Source organism: Semicossyphus pulcher, unplaced genomic scaffold, assembly GCF_022749685.1.
Source record: "Semicossyphus pulcher isolate SPU_LCO1_2020_fin unplaced genomic scaffold, fSemPul1.0.p SCAF_9, whole genome shotgun sequence".
NCBI lineage: Eukaryota > Metazoa > Chordata > Actinopteri > Labriformes > Labridae > Semicossyphus > Semicossyphus pulcher.
This window is the reverse complement of record NW_027211770.1, coordinates 4,309,577-4,332,737: the sequence shown is the minus strand read 5'-3', so window position 1 is coordinate 4,332,737 and position 23,161 is coordinate 4,309,577. Positions and strand designations below refer to the sequence as shown.

Here is a 23,161-nt window from a genome sequence, read left to right as displayed (position 1 = left end):
AGAGAAAATATGCTCCGATATCATAAATTTGCAAGTTATTTTCTCACAGATGCCATTTTTTCTGGCAAATTTACCACTTTAATCTGTGAATTTTTTTCTGTGAAAGTTTTTTTCTCAGAATAATAACCTGCTTCTCCGACTCTTTTTATTTCACAATGGCTCAAATACGTCGTCTTAGAATCTTCAGCACTGATGCACATCATTTACACTGCCCTGTACAAACTTCAATAACTATAATTTGACATGTAATCTTTTACCTCTGACCACAAAGATGGCAGTTAATGCACTCAGTGTTTGCATGGTTTTATTGTTTAAAAACAAAGATATTTTGTCATTGGTTTTGCTGTAATTGTATTAAACAGTATTAAACAGCTCTTTGGATTCGTACATGTTTATCGATTACTGGACAAATTGAGAATTGAAAACTGATGCTAAAAACTTATTTTCAGTGCTTTTCTTGTCTTTTACTCATTTACCTGTCGCTGTAATAATTTTCCTAAATTAAACGTAGCAACATCATCTTCAATGTTATCCTTGTTGTCACCATCACCAGTGATGTTGCTTAGATGAAAATCACATGAAGACTTTCATCAAAAGGCTTTCAAGGCTTTACAAAACAGATAACTCAATAGATCTTTCTACACTCATTTGATGTGAGACAGTGTGTTACATGATTGGCATTTAAATGTCAGTACACACATTAAGTCACATCAGGTAACTTAGAGAGGTAGAGATTGAAAACAGCTGGTAGGACCCCAAAGCAGACGGCAGGAAGTGAAGTTCTAAAACCAAACAAAAGTTACTTTGAACATTTGTTACAAAATAAATATCAACAAGTTACTTTTATTCATAAATCACTTTCTAACTAATATGTAGTCACTGTGGATTGCCTAGGGATGGAAGTATACTGTAGGTAAACACAAAGGTATATATTAAACTGACTCAAAGATTTCAGTTTCGTTCTTTTGGGCCCCACCTAATTACTATCTATCTATCTATCTATCTATCTAATCTACTATTCAGCCATAGTAGATTACTGTTTACTCGCAACACTTGCAGAGAGCGGAAAAGCAGCCGCTTAGCTCCGCCTACCCTCTCTGGCAGACCAACCACTGCTGGCTGATGGAAAACGCGTCACTAACTGGGCGCCGCCACAGACACCCAGTCCATAATAATACTATGTACTGCAAATGCAAAGGCTTTCATCAGTGGGCCATAGGCTCAATCACCATTGTGTTACCTCATTTGGCGATAGAGACTTAACCGACGTTTATTTAAATGAAAACCTTCCAGATTATCACTTTAACTCTGGCAATGTAGCTGTTAAATAGCTCTTACATATCATGAACCTGTAGGTGGTCCATGAGGAATAGTCTCTTGTTTTCTGAACAACACAGTTGAAAGACACAGAAAAGCGTAATGCACTGTTTGATTCATTGTGGTTAAAAAAAAACACAAAACAAAAAAACCAAAAGTATTTATTAAAAACAAGTATTTATTTATATGTAGAAATAAATTATTTCCAGACTTTTTCCCCCACTAGAGAAAGTCAGTGTTGGTCTCGCTGCTCTGCTTACAGCTCTCCAAAAACCCTGTGTAAAAAATCTACAGTTTGCATGGACCATGGAAAAACTGTGTACATGTGTAATGAAACACACTTTGTTGCAGTCCTTATCTTAACACAAGTCCTATGTTATTAACTGTAGTGTTTGCCATGTTGCAGACTGGATGTTGCATTTCTTCCCTGTTAGAATAACTGAACTTAGGTTTAGTTAAACCTCCAGAGAAGAGCTGAAACGGTTACAACAAAAGCAGAAATTGTGAATGTGGCTACAGCTAAATTTAGGCCATTCAGCACCTGTTGTGGAAAATTGTGTTTTTGGGAGGACTGCCTTTGCACACAGATTTTTTAACTAGCAGATTTGCACCTGGGGATCTGTAAAGGAGCAGAGAAGCAGCCATTATTTGTTATTAAATGCTGTGTTTGAAAAGGTTGTTCATATATATACATATTATACAGCCAGCTTGAGATGTTTTTATCATCTTCCATTTTAATAAAGCATATAATTTATACATATATTTCTGCCTAAATATTATTCATCACATGGCATATGATTGCTTTGAATATTTGACTGCTTAAAATAAAATTCAGGGTTCTTGTTAAATTGGTCCAGGTGGAGATGCAGCCTCGCTCAGTGGTGACTCAGTTCAAATAAAGCTGTAGTTGTTCCATTTACTGGCTGAAAAATAGAGCCGGCTGAATATTTAATTACAGATAAAGGAGGAGGACACAGGTATTTACTCTCCTGACCTGTAGCCTTGCACATGTGGACTTATTACACAGTTAATGCTTTCAAAGTGGACTCGCCTGCGGGATGGTGGACTGTACCGAATCCATCTGAAGGTGAAACTCTGCCTCTCAGTCCCAGAGGAAGCCACGCCTAATCAGTCAACTCCAAGGACGCCATTCATGAGAGTTCATAAAAGGAAACCCTCCCTACCAACTGCCACCATACAGCACACTCAACTGTAATGAAAGCCAGACAGTCACAGGGACCAATAGAAATTTAGAACGGATATAAAAGAGACCACCGAGGGAAACAAAGATAACCTCAATAAAGACGACGGCTGACCTGACATCAAAGTGCGTCTGTTGTTTTAGTTCCCCGCTGTGCTGACTATTGCCTTCCCCGGGGAGGGCGGACTGAAAGAGCAAGCCGCCGTGCCTCCACCCTGAAAGGAGCGGGGAGAAAATACAGCATTGTTTTGCAGGTTGAAATAACATACCCTGCGCCTTCAGGTCCACTATTTTCCAATTACAAAGCACAAACTTTATCACCCTGTCCACTTCTGTCTCACAATGATATTGATGACTGTCAGTGCAGCCCTGTCTCCACCCTGCTTTTAATTGTGCTCTGCTGCGGCTGCTGTGCACAGGATTTCTTGTTGTTGTTGTTGTTTTTCTGTCACTTGCTAAGTGCCAGGTGGCTGTGTTTGGGAGGCTAAGCGGCAGAGCATATTCTGTACCAGGCGGATGGTAATTACCAGGTGCTCAGCCTTGGCAGTAGCAGCGTGTTTGGGGGTGTTGGTGAGCCATAGGATGTGTATACATGTTTGGATGTGTGTGTGTGTGTGGTATGTTGCTGCTGCTGCTGCTGTAGATGACTTGATGATGTCGATGATGTATTTCTGTATTTTTGGCTTGCGGGTTTTGATTTTTCACCCACCGTCCCTCCCCCCCTCCCTCCCTCTCTTCCTCTCTTCTCTCCAGCTGTTCGAGCTGCTGGGCCCAGAGGGGCTGGAGATGATCTCCACTCTCCTCCAGTGCAGGGGGGGCATCGTCGACTCCCTACTCTCCATCCCACCTGACAGGACTGGCTACCCACCAGGTGAGAGCACCCCATGGCAACCAGGTCATCTCCATGGTAGCACAAACTCCACTGTATTGATTTTTCAGAACAATCATGAATTCAACATATGAATGAATACAAAAAAGGGTTGATTTGTATCTATTTTTAAATTGTCCGAACTAAATGAAAGAATGATTTAATGTGCATCAAAGCTTTGGGGAGGATGTAGCCTGAATTCTAGGCACTTCATTTAGCCAGACAGGATTGTTATGGTCCTGGATGTCTGTGAGTTTTCTTTTTCTTTAACGCATCAGTAACCTGTAACCTATCCGTACTATCATCTAATTTTCATTTAACCCTGCGTTTGATCCATGCTGATGGATCAATTGCAGTGCTCTATGTTAACTGTTTTCTCAGGAAGTGCACATGCTGTTTAAGAAAAAGTCAAATTAAGCACACAGAGAAAATCAAGAGCACAGAGACAAAATGTGAAAGAACATTTTGTTCTTAAAAACATCACATCATGTTTTCAGTGTCTAGTTTTGTATAAACCCGAAGGATTATTTTCAGATGACAATAATTACATGGGTTAATCGAGTGATTCCCAAACTGGGGGGGAGTTACGACAGGGGGGAGGGGCAGTGAGGCTCAATAAAAACAATGCATGCAGTCCTGCACGGCTAGCAAAGCTTGGCCAATTTTGTGAAAGGACTGCCAGGTAATCGTAAGGCTAACGATGAATCTATTTGACACAACTACTAGATCTCGCACTCTCACCTGTACAGCGGTGATTAATCGAGAGACCATGACGGTGTCTGTGCAGCAGGTGAAGCCGCTAAAAGTAAACACTCTGCAGCACGTCCACTCCGTGAACTTTACGTTTACGTGGCCACAGCGTTAACTAGCACCGCGGTGCCGTAACTGTAAGCCTGGATCATCCCGTCGACATTGCATGTGACAGTAACAGCAGCGTCGCATGTGTGTTTACAGGCAGGTGACACACAGGTGACTTTTCCTGTTGATAAGTCGTTGAAAAATCAGAAAATGGCAAGTTTTCCTTTTGCTACATGCAGCAATAAGTAGCAGCTTTACATGTTTCAGTCAACTTGTCTTACTATGGCACGTCCTGCGATCTGAATGTGGCACATGCATACATTGCTAAATCGTTAAAACGATTTATGGTTCAGCCCTATTCTCAACTGTCGTACCAAACAGAGTGGCTTTATTAAAGTTGCATCTATGCCATCAAATGCTCAACTCACCTCTTATAAAGTGGCTCACAGAGCTGCTTCATGTAAAACGCTGCACACTACAGCTGAGGATTTAATATGACCCTCAGCACCTATGACTGATGAAGCAACCGTCAGCTAACTTCAGGCTGTCCCTCAATACCATTGTGAGGTGCATTTATGACATGTCAAAAGATATGGTGGAGTAGCACGTCTCTGATAGCGTGTGTTAGGGTACATGGATGGATGTTTCTGTGTTTCTGTGAGCATGGTGAGGGGTAGGGGGGAGCTTGAAATATTTTCATCCACCAAAGTTTCTCTATGATGGCTTCTTCTGACAGAAGATTGTTCTTGTTGTCGTGCTGAAACTTGTCGGTATGAAGAGGGTAAAACATACATTTTTAATAAACATAGTTGTACTGTCTGCGCGTCAGTGGAGGTCACCGCAACTATTCTTTGCCGTCCTGTGATTACTAGTCGACATGTTAACTTTAGCATTGTTTTCTTAGTTTAACCCTGTGACTCCGCCTTGTGGATATACTATACTGTACATACTATTCGATATTCGCGGGGAACTATTCGACCATTATTCGACCCACCATTGTAAGCGCAAACACAGGAAGACATGAGGAGAGAGAGAGAGAGACAGATTTACTTATTCACAACAGTTGGTTTTATTTCATCTCCAGTTAATAAATCATGACCCATCAGTAGCCTTTACTCATCGGCCATTACCGTGTCTATGTTTTGGGGTAAGTGCAAGAAAAATACTCAAAGGCCCTGATGTGCTTTTTTAACAGTAGATCCTCCTGGATCATTGTCAGTGTTTTTCTGTGGGATGAAGGGAGTGTGTGATGATGAATCAGGGCTTGTTTTACCTTTCGTTCTGACAATCCATATTAAGATATTGCCGCAACCAAAACAGAGCTATCAAGCTTATTTATCTCTGCTGATCTGTCTGATTGTTTGATGTTGTAATCAGTTTTTATCTTTCACATCTCAGAAACCTGGGAGATTTAAATCTGTCCCCTCTGCTCCGGCTTTTATAGATAACAACGACCATTATTCTGTCTGTCACTGGTGTTTGTGATGAGTCGGATTAATAACCTACAAATGACCAAGACCATGAACACCGGACCGATACCATCTGACAAAATCCACTGATTAATGGTGCTGATGGTTGCTCATTTTCATCTTGTACAAAATTAATAAAACAACATTTGCTCCTGTTCTCTGGTGAAGACTCAGGACTCATATTGGAGTGCTTTTGTGCAGTAAAAGCAATTGCCCATATTTCTGATTACCCGGGAAGTGCCCTATCGTATCGTCTGGCATGTGCAAATTGTGCAGTGACATATCGTCAGTTTGTCCTTATTTCTCCCTGTCCTTCTTTGTTTGGGAATAAAACAAATAGGAATATTTTAGGGCTGTCAATCGATTAAAATATTGAATCGCGATTAATTGCATGGTTGTCCATAGTTAACTCGTGATTAATCGCAAATTATTTTTTAAATAATATTATAATATTTTTTACCTGTTGTAAATGTACCTTTTAAGAGATATTTTTTAAAGGTTTTAATCCTCTTATCAACATGGGAATGGACAAATATGCTTCCTTTATGCAAATGTATGTTTATTTTTACTGCAACATTCCAAAACGATGACAAATACTGTCCAGAATATTCTACAGAATAACCTCAAAGGTACTGCACGCTCAAAAAATATGCTGAAAGCAGATCATGGCAATCGTCGCATATATCAACGATTTCTGTGAGAAGCACATCACATGTACACTTACTCAGTCTGGATTACCCTCTTTCTAGGTGCTCATTTCTTACTTCCACAGTTTAGTTGTACTCTCTTCACCTTAATTCATGTTTTCAGTCACAATCTACTTTCATCTGATCACTTTGCTTTGCTTCAGTCCCCCAACACACCTGCACCTGCGCTCTCTGAATACTTTCTGGCCCCGCCCCCTCTTCCTGTCTGTCTCTCTGTCTGCTTTGTTGACTGTCTTCATCAGCAGTCTGTTTAATTAAAGTCGAGCTGAAACAGCATTTCGAGAGTATCTAGCTTCCGTATCATGACGTATTTCTGAGTGAAACAGGAGGTGCAGGCGGGACATATCATTAGAGAGATTTGATTTGATCGTTGAGAAGTGGGCGTAGACAGACGTTCTCCACAGCGCAGTGGCTAGCTAACTGACCGAGCGTTCTTGGTGCTCTGCGGCTAAATGTTGCAGATTGATTGGTTGAAATTGTTTACTTATGTAAGCACGCATGAAATGTAGTTTTACCGAAAGAAAAAAATGATCGGATTTTGATAAAAGAATACGAAGAAATAGATTTTCTGTATTTTTTGTGGCCTATATTGTCAAATAGATGCACAATATTACTGGGGATGTGATCTAAAAGGATTAAAATGATATTTTTCATTTCACCTCGACTTTAAGTCACAAAAGTTAAATATTTCCTCTTGTGTGCACGAGGGACATTATTAATGACGTAATGATCAAAACGATCGATCGTTACCGAATGACATCTGCACCTTTTATAAGCTTTATAAACAGCGACAATCGATGCATTTACAATAGGGACGAACGGAGATACACAGTAGGAGTGTTTACATTGCGTTACAGAACTGCATATGATTGTGCGCGGACAGAGAGCGTCCTGATGTCCTGTGACTCCTGTCAATGTTTCAGTGCTCTTCCTCAACAAGTTTAATTGCGCAGAAATCTGAAGCAGCGGCGGTGCCGTGGCAAATGTATGTAGCGTGGTAACTCAGTTCACATGGACAGTAAAAACAAATAACTTTTGTCATGTCTAGAGAACAATCAGGGCAGGGCTTTGAGGCTGAACTTGCCTTGATTTTATTGCTTTGATTTCTCAAACTAAGGGGCGGGCGGAGGGTCATAATAATAAAACGCGCATGCGTTAATCGCGCGTTAAAATAATTAGTGACGTTAAAGGCAATGTGCGTTAACTTTGACAGCCCTAGAATATTAAGATAAAATCAGAAACAAAAGGCATCTGAATTTCTGCAGTAATGTGCATAATTTGTATTTTCCCCAATGTAAGTCTTAAAATCTGCACCCCTTCTTTAACAGTCACAACATCATGAAAACACCAAAAAACACACTCACTGTGGTGGTGCTCGGTAAACTCCTTGTATCTATAATGCATTAAAATATGAATGAACACAACTCAGTATGAAAAAGTCCAGGAGATCACCATTAAATTCCTCTTTAAATATGAGACATAAACACAGAAACTATAGGTTTAAAATAAAATACATTTCACGACCAAACAGTCTCCATTTTACTCTCTCAGGTGTACTCTGCCCGAGCACTCTGTTTGCTTCGTGTTGCTGTATTCACTCATACCAGTGATGGTCCTGTGATGCTTTACCATCCAGGGGAAACACTGACTTATAGCTGCATATAGACTGGTTGGCGCCACTTTTATCTCTGTGCTGGACTATGGTGATGTTTTATACATGCATGCCTCTGCTCTGGACACTGTGTATCATAGATCATTGAGGTTCATCACTAATTTTAAAGCCCTCACTCATTACTGTTTACTGTGTGCACATGTTGGATGTTCTGCTTTGTCCACATGTAGATTAAAACACTGGCGTATTCTTAGCTAGAAGTCTATCTTAGGTATGCTTCCCTCGTACCTTCTACACTGCATCAGTCAGAAGAGAGCAGGGGCTTACAATCTTTGGTCCCTGGACCTTTTCTTGCTGTCTGTCCCAAAGGTCAGAACTGAACTGTGGAAAAAGGCATTTAAGTTTGCTGCTCCCTTTGCATGGAGCGAGTCACAAAAAGACCTGGAGCTAAAGGAACGTGCCTCATTGGATGCTTTTAAGGTGCTCATGAATAACTTGGAGGCAGACACACCTGGCTGTAGATGTTCTGATTGATATATTTACGATTGTGGTTGTTTTAGACAAAGTATGACTGGTTTCACTTGTTATTTCATGTCTTTTATTGTATTATAGTCATGTATTCTGTGTTATGTTTGTATGTATGGCTGCTCATTGTTTGTCTGAAGCGTTGTTAATCTGCTGCTGCCTGTCTTGGCCAGGACACTCTTGAAAAAGCGATTTTTAATCTCAAGAGCTTTTTCCTGGTTAAATAAAGGTGAAATAAAAATAGATAAATAAATGAAAGAAAGCGTATAAAGTAGCGCGCTGTATAACTGCTTCATAATAACATTCAACCTTTTCTTCAGTAATCAAGGTTGGTTATTGTTTTACATTCATGCAGATCAAACAGGGCTGCTAGTATCCAAAGCAGCGTGGCTCAAAATGCTGCAGCTTCATTTGTAAACAAATGTAAAGAAATAAAGATCTTAAAAAATGAAACGAACAAAACAAGACATGGAGGTGCAGATGGCATCAGTTTAATGTTGCAAAATTCTGATCAGTTTTGCAAAACTTCAGAGTAGACTAGTTTTAGGGAGAATCTTAAAAGTGAATGGAACATTGCAGAAAGATTTACTCCGATTTTTCATTATAGAAAATGTTTTAAATAGTGATAGTCAGATTCGGTGCCCAAACCTCAATATTTAACTCTCAGGAGTGGACTTACCTGTCTAACCTAGCGACCCGTGGACCACCGCTCCACGTGCGACATTCCCCGACGGTTGCTTCTTCCACGTTTCCCAGCCTCGTCTCCTGGCGCTTGGCCAGCTCCCGCCCTCTCACGGCGTTCCGCCGGTTTCAGTTCAGTAATTGTGCGACAAAGCTAATAACAAAATAATCCACCCACCACAAGTAAAGGGGGCCATACCCTGAGCTTGACTAGCTGTTCTCAGAGTCACCGCCAGTTACTGTCATCCCGTCACTCCGTCCCGCCCCGACAGCCATTCCTCTAAACTACCAACCAATCATTGTCCACCTCCCTGCATAGCGTAACGGTCAAATCATGGTGTGGGCAGTACTGTGACAATTGTCTAATCTTTAATAGAAATACAGAACATACATCTTCTGAAATGTGTAAAACCTAAAGCTTATGTGAGTTATGCTTATCATGGTTTTTATTTTAAATCAATTTGATCAGGATTAGGCTAACAATGATCTCCTGCAGCCGTGCTAATTAATTGTGAGGTAAAAGGAAAAAGAAAAACAGCTTTCCACTGCAAAAACCTGAAGGTGCAATCTATTCCAGTTATAATCTAGATGAAACAGGATTTTACAAAGAACGACCTCCCATGGCTGCCAGCTGTTGGTCCGGTTGCATTAAAGGTTAAAGAAACTAATATTTCCCATCTTCTGGGCATCTTTATCTTTATAGCCAATAAAAGCAGCATAAAGAAGAAAATAAGTCTTTCTATATGACTGCCTTTTTACTGCATTTCCTTATTGTGTGAATACAGATTCCTTTGCAAAATGCACAGATAGCAGCTTTACATTAAGCCACCACACTTACAGTATTAGTGTGTTTGAGCTGCACCTGTTTTCTACATGCTAGTGAAACAGGGAAAAAGCTATTACCTAAAGACTGGCCTTACACTTCAACTCAATCCTTCATCGTTCCTGGTAGATAACATGAAAGACTTGAAAGAAATAATGAAGACCTGACTAAAGCCTCCCTTGCGGGCAGACTCTCTATTTCTGTCCCAGCTTTTGTGACTCTCATGAATAAGAGAAATAATAGAATATCATGCCTCACTAATAGAGCAAAAGGCTGACACGTGTATGGTGTTGCTAACGCCCAAATAAGCACAGACTCCTTCGTGGAAATGGCTTACACTGGTTTTTGCTGTAGTTATCTTCCTCTCCCTGCAGCTTAAAGCTGAGTTCATTGATTTTGTATGAGATAGTATTTCAGGAGGCTTGATAGTGAGCTGTACTACAGCAGCCCCTCCTATTGATGTACCTTTTTTTTTTACTCCAAAGCCATCCTCCATCCTGAGCCAGCATTGTGCTGTTTCCTTTGTCCTAAGGTGGCAGACTCCTCTTCTTGTTCCCCTCTTTAATGTGAGAGCAGAGCCGTACAGTAAGAGGTTGGAGATATTGGGGGAAAGATAAGGATGGATCATTTCTCATTGCCAGTGCTGTCCTCTGATCCATATGCAAGGTAGACATCAAAGAGTGGCTGAAGATAAGAAGAGAGAGCTCCTGCTCTGTCAGAATAATCCCCGCAACTATTTAAAGTCACACACACTCATCCTTTAGAGTTTTTGGGGTAATTTAAAATTCATTGGTCCTAAATATAGATTTTAATTCTGGGTTTGAAAGGGTACATGGGCTAATTAATGTAGGCTTGTTACTCTGTTCATCCATTAAGCTGGTTAAATCATTTATGTAAGTGCTGTTAGGTACATTTTAATAAGAACTTAACTCAAACAGTTCAGCCTCAACAAAACAGCCCAGCCATGAACCAGAAACAGAAGGAATTAATTTCAGATACATTAATTTAGTGTTCTACTAAAGAGTGTTGTGTTTGAAAATAAAACTCTGGGATCAATAAAGCTATCACTCATGTACACACTGATGACAACTTTTTATGTATATACACATATCCTTTAGGTCTTTTGCCAAGATTGTAAAATTCTGTTCGTTTGGTACCAGATACAGAAAAAATGGGTACCCTGAGGAGTTTCTGACCACCAGTGCTGCTATTTATCTTTATGATAGCAGTTCCTTGTTTTGCTAGATTTCATGCACATGCCCAAGGAAGCACACAAAATGATGGTTGACACAAAGCGCTTAGTTTGTGGAAGAAACTAGACGTGACCAATAAATAGCCGGACCAAACCTTTAACAGATGTAACAGATACAGCAGGACGTAGTTTCCCTAAACATGACATGTTCCTGGATCAACATGACATTTTAGGATCCTGGACAAACATTGCCCTACCACATCATTCCTGTGCCCCTCCTCATCTAAGTCATTCAAATTCAATCTGTATGATTAACAGCTACTAAGAGCCGCAGCTTAGAGCTACTGCAGGGTGAGTGAGTAACCTTGCTAACAAGCTAGGCTATGCTAACAAGTAAGATGGAAATATACTAGAATACTGTTCACTGCCATTAAAGGGTAAAGATGATAGCATGAGGGCCATAACTTTGCTTTGGCCAGTATTATTGATTATTAAAATGAACAGGAGAATTGTTCTTTTTATAGGCTATTTAAAACAATTATCTCCAAGATTGTTGTGTTGGCTTTTATCCAGGACTGTCACTGCCATATAGGGGTATCGTTGGGATTGTATTGACACCGGTATTGATGCCGATACTGCTTATCGTTACTGATACTTATTGAAACTGCTCTTCAATTATTTAGTGCACTAAATAAAGACAAATATTTATTAGGGTGTCTGATAATGTGCCTCTGGATGGGGGGTTGCGGCGTGTAGACCTACTAGACGTCGTTGCCTGGCGCCAGCGGCTTCGTCCTCATCACTCGGGGACAGATGTCAGCTACATTAGATTGAAACATTGCATGAAAAAGACATTAAATAAGACGTAACGTTAGCTTATCGGTACTTTCTGTACTGACCAATCACGTATCGGTACAAAAAAGTACTGGTTCTTGATAACCATCCAAACTGCCATATTGCACCTGAAAAAAATGTCATCATTGCCATGTTGCTCCTGAATAGATTTTCCTATGCTGATCGAGGACCGCTACAGCGATATTGACAAGGAATAACTTTATGTCAGAACCATCATTGCAATGTTGATCTTGGAGGGATCTTGGATGACTGCCATATTGAATTGGAATAACTTTAAATTGATCCTGAACTTTATCGCTATGATCATGGGTAATTCTTGATGATGACCACCATTACCGTGTTGAATATGTATTTATTTGATCCAGGAACATCATCGCCATGTATTGGCCAATAATTATATATTTCTGTGAGATTGTGCACCGACATGAGAAAAATGTGTGACACCAAATACCTAAAAAAACATGATACTTAGTTTTTGTCCGAGAATATGGCGAGGTTTTCTGAGAACAATGATTACCTGCTGCTGTTGCTCTTACTTCTCACTAGATCTAACTCTCCCTCAATGCAAAAATCCTCTAACCTGACAGAATCACAGGTTTGATGGATAAGACAAATCTGGGTCTAAAGTATGGTACCTGTACTGAACAGACCCTATATAAGTTTAGAGCAGTGTAAATGTATTTTCTGTATTTTAAATCACACTGTGGTTGTAGTCCCACTGATGCTGCTTCAAACATCAGCTGATGTTTTTCCCATTGTGAAGAACTTGATCAGCGTTAAAAATTTCACTTGCCAGACAGCTTTTGAGATTAGTGTTGCCTTGACGACTGAGGGTTAAAAAAGGCTGATTAAATTTTCCACTATTTGCATGCCATCAGGAAGAGTGGGATTTAGTGGGGATGCCTGTCTCTTGCTGATTAGCTTTTTAAATTGCGGTTTGCAGCTCGGCACTTGCATGTTTATCAAAGAACGGATTCTCTCGGTGGCTCCTCTCCACATTTCAATGGCTGATAGAGGCAGTGGTATAAAGACCGGACAATTCAATCTCCACACATCCAAGAAGTTGTCAACAGGGGTTAAAACAGGGGAGATGTTCAACGTGAAGGTACAACCACACTGACATACTTTACTTTATGATAGTTTATCTCTATCTGCCTTTTCCTGGTCCATCATTGTAGACAAAGCAACATGCTGTTGACTTTTACAATCCTACATTTAATGGAAGTAAAGAGACGAAGTAATGGAAAAGAACAAACATTAGTTAAACGTCTGTTAAAGGGACATTTTAGTACTTTCAAGCACTTCAAGTACTTTTGTTTTTTTTAAGAATCGATTTGTCTAGTGACAGAAAATGAACGTTCTGTCATTTTAAAAATTAATTTAAAGAAAAATGTTGTCGTTAAACTAAGCACTAGTTTTATGTATTTTGGGATCTAAATCATTAATAGGTACAAACAGTTTTGGAATTACTCCAGTAGATTGGCAACCTCGAAACAGGCGATAATGTCTGCAACTTAATGATGTCGATATAAGTATGTCCACTAAAAGTTTGAAGACAGAAGATTGCAGCAGTGTGACCCGGTGAGCTGCAGAGCGTCTGAAGCCGTTGCCTAGAGTTGTAAAAGATCTGACTTTTCAAATCTCCAAATGCAGAACGGAATGATGTACCTGTTTCACTTCAGCCAATCAGGAAACAGCATACACTGGCATAGGCACCCTGTCTCTGGCGCTGCAGTAACCAAAGACGTCTCCAGACCCTCTCTTTCCAAACTCTCCGTCTTTGCCGTTAATGAATCAATGTTACTGCTAACATTGTGAGCATGTCACTGTCATCCACTTCTTTATATAACGATAACAGAAATCCAGCTAGATAATTCATGTAACCTGGCCCTATACTAACGTTATTAACTAACGTTATAGCATTACCGCAGAAGTAGTAAGGTATGTCAGTGCGTCGTTGCTATGGAGACAGTCAGCTGCGCCTGTGCGCGTTACGTTGCGTTGCTTTGATGTGGCCCAGTTTTAGACTGTAGATGTTGAGGGATTCTTTTGGCAGTTGGATCCAGTCTTGTTGCGAATCATTGATCTGAACTGAAGTGTCTGACAACATTACAGAAAGGATCCCTACAGAGAGAGACCTTTGTCCATGAGGTAGATGATTCTTTTAACCACAAACAGACGTGACATCGCTCTCTGCAAACACACCAGACTCCATTGACAAAAATGGTAATTTTACCTCACAGAACACAGGACAGGACAGTTTATTCACACTATACACTTATCGTATTTTCAAGGCATACCTTGGATCCAATACACCACAATAGAACACACAAACTAACAGGTAGAAGCATCAGTAGACCAGAAACTCCTGTGTTCATTGAGATAACATTCAGAATTTTACACATTTCCAGCTGATTACTTCTTTGTGTTTCAAATCATGTCACTATTATTTGTAACCCTACCATTCAATGGGAATTTAGACTCAAAGGCCCAGCAAATTGCCTGGTGTGTTAGCGGTGTCTCAGTGTTTTTACAGGTTTTCATCATGGGGTCCATTTGTTTTGGAGAGGACGAGAGACGAGCCTCAGTTCGTAGAGTTCAAAGCTTGGCATGTTCGCCTTCATTGCTATGTACGTATATGATTACAGCTATAAATTAAAAGTGCAGAGATTTGTCTGAAAAAAGGCAAACTTTAGCACTAATATTAAACCATATCTGCTTGATGTGTATCGAGGTATTTTTATTCACTTTCAGGATAGCAACTTAACTTTTAATCCAACAGTGGAAGCTCACTTTCAACATGACTTTGGTCTATTAACTGTAGTGTTACAGCGATAGATAAGGAAAAGCCATTGTCAGAGTTACAGCTCTACACTCCAGCCTTCTCTTAATCAGCGAGGGGAGGCACCGGAGATGAAGCCCGGTGGGATGCTGGCAGCTCTGACCTGGGAGAAACGGCCTCCCATGGAGTGTTTGTGTTTGTGTGTGCAAATGCCTCGGACTGGGTCATTAGGCATATTTCTTTCCCAGAGTGTGGTACAGTATGTGTTGAGGGGTTTGTGTAGAAAACGGTGCAGTTTTCCTCATGTACCTTAACAAAAGTTCTGTCATCAAGTTTAAAAAGAAGACGCTGCCGGTGTTTCTTTGACGAGTGTTTGAGACATATTCCTCAGGCTGTGATCAGAATGGAGGCTTTTTTCTGTCACTCAACTTTAATAAAGCTGTTTCTGACAACTACACCATCCTCCTGCTAAACAAATGTGACAGTACGGCAATCACTTTGTGTACCTGAAGTACTCTGGGTTATTTATACAGGTATTTAAACACTTTCTGCAAATTTAGAAGGCTTAAATGTAAGAAAACAGCATTATTATTAGCCAGCATTATGGAGATCTTTGTATGAATTTGTGATAAAAGAAATATATTCATGAGCACTGGGGCAGCTGTTAAGCTGTGCTAATGTGTGGACTTTCAACCCTGGCCCCATTTTTACATGTTTTCAAACTTAAAACCACTGCAGTTCAAATTAAGATATTTATGTATTAAAATAAATGGTTTAAACCAATGAGTCCACCTACTCCCATTATACAAAAGTGAAGCCAAAATACCCCTGAGGCGGCGCTGCCAACTTGTGCTGGTGACCTAACCAAAACACACACTTAACTTAACGGAAAAAAAAAAAGTTCCTGCATGTTGCTGTTTTTAACAGCAGAACAGCTTCTTGTGTCGGTCTGAAGCAGATATTCACGCTTATGGAAAGTTCAATGACTGTAGTGTTAGTGTTAGTTACGTCTCCTCTCGCTGTCCCTCCTCTACTCTGCTACTCGGGAACAGAACGCTAAAGGAGCCCCATTTGTCAACAGAGCTGTCAATCATGAGTTCACACCCCCTTTTTACAGCATCAAATAACTAATTAAAAGTAAACTTGTCAGAAAAATTAACACTTGAACATAAATCAGCATGATAAGAACTAACCATAATGACAGAAACCATGTCTGAGAAAAATGTATTTGGCGTGTATTTTGATTTTATAGTTTGATTCATGTCCCATCTGTTAACATGGAGGAGGCAGGCTTTATGACCTATACTGCAGCCAGTCAGCAGGGGGCGATACTTTAAGGGGGCTGTCATGCCAGCCATCTTTTTATACCGTCTATGGTTTAAACACATTATTTACATGTCGGTATAAAAGACTGAGCAGTGTTTTTTTAATCAAACACTTTATTTACTGTGAACAATGAAAGTGAGGGTCTTTTGGATGCAATGGTTTACAGTTAGTGAGTATATGTTGACTTGAAAAAGGCTGTTCTTGTATTGATTTTAAATAAGACAGTTTCAAATTTGTGAAAACACCTTCAAACCATCTTGTAAACAAACTAAACCTGTCTTGGCGTTCCTCTTCGTCGTGATTATGGCGCCATGATCGCTTGTGGAAATGAGAATCCTGGAGATTTGGAGGCAATCACTGCTGCAGACACATAACAAGGCACAATAGCTCCCAGAGAGAGGGAAAGTAAAGGATGGGGAATGGTTTAGACAGAGGAATTGGTGCATAGAGGGTGACAGAGTTAACGGGGTTGGGAGTTGGAGAGGTAATGGGAGGGAGGGGGAGAGTGACAGGAAGAGGGGAGCTGCTGGAACGAGGGGGAGGCCGTGTAGCAGGTAGAGCCGCTAGATGAGATAAAGAAGAAATCATTCAGTCAATCAGGCCGGGCCGCGGTGCAATCATCAGATCTCATCTGTTTTCAAGAGCAATTCTGCCTTTTATTGAGCTGTTGTGCCTCAGACAGGGAGGCTGCAAAGGGGAACATTAACCCGTTCTGTGCCACATGCACCTGCACCTGACAACAACAGCTATCAGGATTAAGGCTGAAATATGAGTGTGTTTTTACTGCGACAGACTGACCTGATGCTGTTTTCATAATGAGATCAAACTGTTTAGTTTTTTATTTGGTGATAAATATTCTTTCAGGCTGCATCGGGGTTTGAAAACTCTTTATATATTAGAACTTATATTATCTAAGCTCAAGTCCTTTGCAGGATGGATCATGGAGGATTTCTTGAGGGGAGGGAAAAAATAATGTTAATTTAGAAATACTTTTTTATACGTGATTGTGCTGTAACTTTTTGTCTCAGGTTACTTCATTTTTTCTGGACATTAACCGTCCATTTAACCTGGACATTTTTCGACCTCGATTTTTGCAATTCTGGCCAATTGTTGCAATTGTACTTTAAATTTGACCAATCATCCTCTTTTCCCGCATGCGTCAAGTAATTTTCTGCAAACTTACTTCTTTGATGTTGGAAACCTGTTTTTGGTGTGAAGCAGACGGCTGATAGGTGTGATCATCTCTTTCATGAGCCACCTCATCCAACCTCAGACTACAGAGTCTTTATAGAGACTCAAGACTCAGTGAATCAATAATAATAAACCCAACACTCGATGTCTCGTTGGGATCATTAATCCATGTTTCCCTGCTGAACCTTACCGGTCCACTTAGCCACTTTAAGAGAGGCATTGTACAGTGAGATAGCCATCCCCTAGCTGTGTCCCAATCCAGGGGCTGCAGTTTGAAGGCCATATTTGAAGGCTTTCCCAATTCGAAGGCTCCTTCTGATGTGGCTGACAAATGCGCCTTCTGTTTCCCGGGCTGCGAAGGCTCCATCGGGTGTATCCTTTGCGGCCCAATGTATCCCGAGATGCATTGTGCGCCAATTCAAACTATAAATGTAAAAGTTTTTGGTGTCAACTCGATCGAATAGCTAGCGTTACACATGTTTACAAAAACGGGCCCTTGAAACAAATTAACTTTAAAATAATAGGTAGGTATGCTAGCCAAGTAGCCCGCTAGCTACCGGTTGCTAGGCAATAGGAACCTTGGTGACGCAAGGGTAAGGGCGGGAACAGCTGGTGACATAAACAGGAAATCCTCCGTAGACCAGACCGTAGACCAGACAGGCTATGAATGGCTCATCCTCCGTAGGCCGCCTCCTTCGAAGGCTGCAGCCCCTGGATTGGGACACAGCTCCTGTTCTCTTATCAATTGTTTTATACTGCTGCAGATGAAATAGTGGTAAAGTAAATGTAAATGTGTAATGTGTAGATTCTCCTTTGCACATGTGAACAATGAATGTGCACATGCAGTGCAAAATGAGCATTTGATGCCAATTGACTTCAGTGTCATCCAGTTTTTACGCATTTTTTTTGGCGTCTTCTCACAGAAATTGACCAGAAGTGATGTCAGAAGACAAACAGCTCGATCAGCCAATAGATGGCTTCATCACAGTGGATGTTAAATGTGTTAAACAGAAAAAAAGACTAAAACATTTCAACTTGCACTGCAACTTTTTTTAAAAGCTGCTGCAAAATCAGGCATTTCAGGCCGCAGCAGTCATAGAAAAGCAGCAAAATCCTGGAGGGACTGGACACAACTTAGAATGTGATATCTCACTGACTCTTTTAATTCCCATGAAATGTCTCTTTTTTCTCGGTTGGTTATTTTTTCAGTAGGAATCAGTTTACTCTCAGGGGCTTGATGATTTTGATGATGATGATAACACTTCATCATCCGTCCAGGTCACACATTTTCTTGGATCACAGAAGTTCAGTTTGCATCACCACAGAAAAGATAATTGAAGACCAAAGAATCAAAGCTGCAAACATTCAACATAAAACTAGAATCACAAAAGGCCGTGTTCATGGCCCGTCACGACATTTAATCTGGTTTATAGCTCAGAATTTAATACTTTTACACAGTTACACTTTTATCAGATCAGATCAGACGAAAACAAAAAAGCAAACAAACATAATATCCAACAGTCTTTACGTAACAGAGGAGTTAAAACTGTAGCTCTTTCACCTTCTATCTGTCATCTTTGAGTTGATAAACTCCATTCTTTCCGACATTTATTAAATATATCAGTCTTGAGGTTTAAAGCAAATGTCAATTTTATCCATTAAAAAAATAATATGCACCACATTAAATCAATCTGCATTTGTTGCTTTTTCTAATGGACTGTGTGTCTATTTAGTTCTAAGTACTTGATGCCATTGCACACTTTTTACATCCATTTACGAAATAGAACTCTCTCTTCAGGTCTCTTGACCTCCATTGACATTCCATTATAGAATTAAAAGCATTGAGACCAGGAATACTTTGGTGTCGTTGCATGTTGCCTTTTATTAACTTTATATCTGTGTTTCCTGCAGATGTAAGCCGAAAAGTCAGCGGTGAAGTGACCAAGCCCGCCTACGGTTGTCAGGTGACCATCCAGTCAGAGCAGGAGAAACAGATGATGAAGATGTACCGCAGGGAGGAGAAGAGAGAGAGGAAGAGAGGCAAAGGAACAGATGATGGCGATGCATCAGATGCATTCATGACCTTTGACCCCAGAGAGATGAGAGCCCAGCGGTATGAAACTTTCTCCTGCTCCGTCTCTTGTTTCCGTCCTTCTGTCCATCTGTGCTCTGTAGTATTAGCACCAAACCGACAAGCTTCAGCACTGGAGCTTTACAAAATGAAGAGGAGAAAAGCACAGAGATGCTGCAGCTCGTCACTTCTTTTTCTTTTTTTTTTAAGATTTTTTCTGAAAGTTTAATTTCAGAGGATAAAAAAAAAGAGCAGCGATCTGTTTAATTAAAAAGTTAGCATGGCCAAATCCAGCCCAGTGTGAAGGGAAAGATTAGCAGAGAGGTAAGCCACTTTAGGACGGAACATAATGCCTCACATCTCTGTCTGCTCATTTTAATCATCAGCTGCACAATATTCATGCTTAAGCGTGAGTATGGTTTGGTATGAGGCTTCTTTTGTTGTCGCACTGAGCTGATGTTTTGAAAAGACATTGTGTTAATATCTTCTTCCTGATATTAAATTATTATCCAGCATCTTTTATTCAAGGTTTCTTTATTCTCTGAGTTTGTTGTCTTCCACATGTGTTTGCTCGCACAGGGAGCAGGCCCTGCTGACTGCTCGACGGGATCCTGTCCTCAGCAGAGAAAGAGTGTATGAGCGTATTCGATACCCCAACGTCTACGACAGCTACGCAGAGGCCACAAAGTCCCCTGCGTTTGTCGGAGGAGCCAGGGTGAGACTATGTCGCTTTTCATATATTTTTTTAAAAGATTGAACACACACAAGTAAATACGCCTATGTATTAAACTATAAGTATATATTCATACAAATGTTGAAAACAAATAGGTGACAGTGTGTTTGATCTTATTTTACAGGGCGCATGAAGGATATGTGACTTAATAAACCTTTTTGTGGAAATATAGCTGAAGTCCTTGAGCTTATTTTTTGACTTTGGGTATCCTTCAAAGTTTTAGAGTTTTAAAATCCAGGTTTGTTGTTTCAGATTCTTTAAGGTCATTTCTAAGGTCTGTGTTTTCTTCTTTTTTCCGTCTGTGTGACATTCAGATGATGCTTCCTGAGGGAATCCGCAGAGAAAACGTTAAGATGTACGAAGAGGTGGAGATCCCACCCAATGACCCCATGCCTATCGGCTTTGAAGAGAAGCCTGTGTACATCTCTGAACTTGACGAGGTAGGAGCTGATGTGTACTTCTGTGTGTGTTTTCAGTCTGTGTGTATTTATAGGTGTGTGTGTTTGTAGTCTGTGTGTGGATATGAGTGTGTGTTTGAACACTAGGGTTAGGTCACTGTGTGGTTTTGAAGACTGACGGTGACATTTCTGAAGTCAGGACAGCTTGGTCGAAACAATGTGCTGCAGTAGACTATGTCTAGCAAAAGCAGTGTTATTACTGCTGTGAGAATCTACAGATAAAGTGTGAGCTCACATAAAAAACAGCTCTCCATTTCACTTTCTTTTCTTGAAGGTTCATTTCATTATAAAACTATTCTACACACATACACACAACGTGCTCGTTAACAGTGCGGCCTCATAAATGGACCGCTCACAGAGCAGACGGGCCGCAGAGTGTTAACTTTTAGCGGCTACACCTTTTAGCGGGAGGTTGTGTGTGCTGACAGGCTGATCCGTGTGTGGTAAAAGTAAGAGAGGGGTTTTGTTTTGTTAGAAGCACTCAACAGTGCATTTATCTGGTATTTTCTGGTATATCGCAATAAATACCGCAGAATAAAATGTTATTGCAATGCCAGTTTTTTCCAGTATCATGCAGCCCTACATTGCCAGTATTCTCCACCCACCTCACCTAATTTGACGGTCCTGTTCTGGTCCAATAATATGGTTTGGTTTGCGGCCTGCTTGAATCCATGTAAATGCACCATAAGCGCTCTTCGAACAGTGACGCTAATGACGCAGTCTTGTTAAATGTTGATGCTGTTATCGTTTTGCTAAAGTTAATTAACTGACGTGAAAATATCCTCATTGTGGTGTCCATCACTAAGGGTCTTCTACACGGATGATTTGAATTGCTTCTACTTTTAAAGGGCAGCCCTAACCCAAAGGATTCGCTAAGTGGATTCTAGGCTTTAGATTTGATAACATACTATGGGACTCCAACCACAGCAGTGGAGCACTTCTCCAGCTCTGCATATCTCAGCATTTTGAAGTAAATCCATATGAACAACAGGACTGGCCTGCACGTCTGTTCGGCTGCCAGGAGACTCTCCTGACGCCCCGCTGTGTATTTGGTCCCTGTTATCCTCCATCTCAGCAAACAGGAGAGGACTGCAGCTGTAATGGCCAGTGAGTGATGTTCCTCCTTAATGGAAGCGCTGTAGCTCTCAGCCGGCTGTCAGCCGACACAATGACCCGTCAGTCTGCCTGACACCTTGACTGACAAACCCACACTGGTGCACGCATACCCTCCAGCCTCTGGCAGTCTTTGCCCGGCCACCAATGGGCCGTGTTAGAGGGCAGCAGGCTGAAAAGCAGGAGTTCAGTCTGCTGTGGCCCTCGGGGAAGAGGTCTGGCAGGAGGCTGGAGGATCCTCCACACACATCATTGTCTTTGAAAGGCTCTGCTGCCATGCTGTCTGCTGGAGTGGGCTCTGTAATCCATCATTACTGCCTCACGAGTGAGGATGCAACAGAGCAAAAGGTCGCCTCTTCTTCTCTCAATCGGGCCTTTTGTTGATGAAGAACCTAAACTACCAAACCCGTAAACCTCACAAGTATTTTGTCACACTTCAGGAGACCGGTGTAACTGCTCACCTCTCTTAACCTTCCTGTCACTCATGCTAATGGACATCATAATAAACAAGCTTCTTTGTATATATGAGTGTGTGTGTGTGTCTGTGTGTGTAATTGTTTGTGGGCGGAAGTGTGTGCATGTGTCTCATGCCGTGACAAATTGATGAACGGATGGTTTAATCACATCTACACTGTTGCTCTGTTGTCTTCACAGTTTGTGATACTGGCTCAGGTGTGTGTGTGTGCGCGCGTGTGTGTGTGTTTGCACTTTGAGAACTGGGGTCTCTTCAATGCCTGTCAATTTCAATCCTCATCTGGGTGATCTTTCAGGATTTGACAATTAATCTTTCCATTAGGCACGGGGCTGTGTCCCAGAAACCAACAGTCCAGTAGCATTCTGTATGATTGAATAGCAGCGTTAATGTTCATGGATTCCTTCCTCTTTGTTTAGATTGCTCTTTTTTACCTGCTTGTGCTCACTGCTTCGGCAGGAAAAAGCCTCTATAAAAGAAAATGGTGTGGTGTTTACATGCATTTGTCTTCCTCAAGTACGAGCTTTAATCACCAACCCGTTCAGAAATATCTCCTTTATTTGATCTGCTCCCAGAGGATGGATATCTGGTGTGTGTTCAGGGAAGTAGTTGCCATTATTGGGCGGCTCTCAATCAGGCATGAGCTTTCATATGTATCTATTAACACACACACGTCCCCATGTATAACGTCCGGACCTTTTTATTTGATTTGTCTTTGAAAAGGTTCAAACTCCAACAAGTCAAACAACCCTGGATTTCGAGCAAGTGTCCTTTCAAATATGCTCCATATTTTCAGAGCATTATGGATCCGGTTAAAGTAATTTAGCCTCAGTATATTTTGGTAGTTTAGGTGTTAGGGATGGGTATCAAGAACTGGTATGTTTTGGTAGCGGTACGTAATTGGTTAGTATCGAAAGTACCGAAAAGCTCATGGAGAAACGGTGCTCCTAACAGTGTTTAACAGTAA

The 23,161-nt window shown here is 40.9% G+C and overlaps 1 protein-coding gene across 1 annotated transcript in view; it reads left to right on the top strand.

Moving 5' to 3' along the window:
• Positions 1-23,161, top strand: part of ascc3 (activating signal cointegrator 1 complex subunit 3) — a 161,421-nt gene that overhangs the window by 15,683 nt on the left and 122,577 nt on the right. The window contains exons 5-8 of the mRNA XM_069656234.1: positions 3,272-3,389; positions 19,259-19,460; positions 19,998-20,133; positions 20,466-20,591. Of these exons, the coding sequence (XP_069512335.1) occupies positions 3,272-3,389; positions 19,259-19,460; positions 19,998-20,133; positions 20,466-20,591 (582 nt within the window). The remainder of the gene's footprint in view (positions 1-3,271; positions 3,390-19,258; positions 19,461-19,997; positions 20,134-20,465; positions 20,592-23,161) is intronic.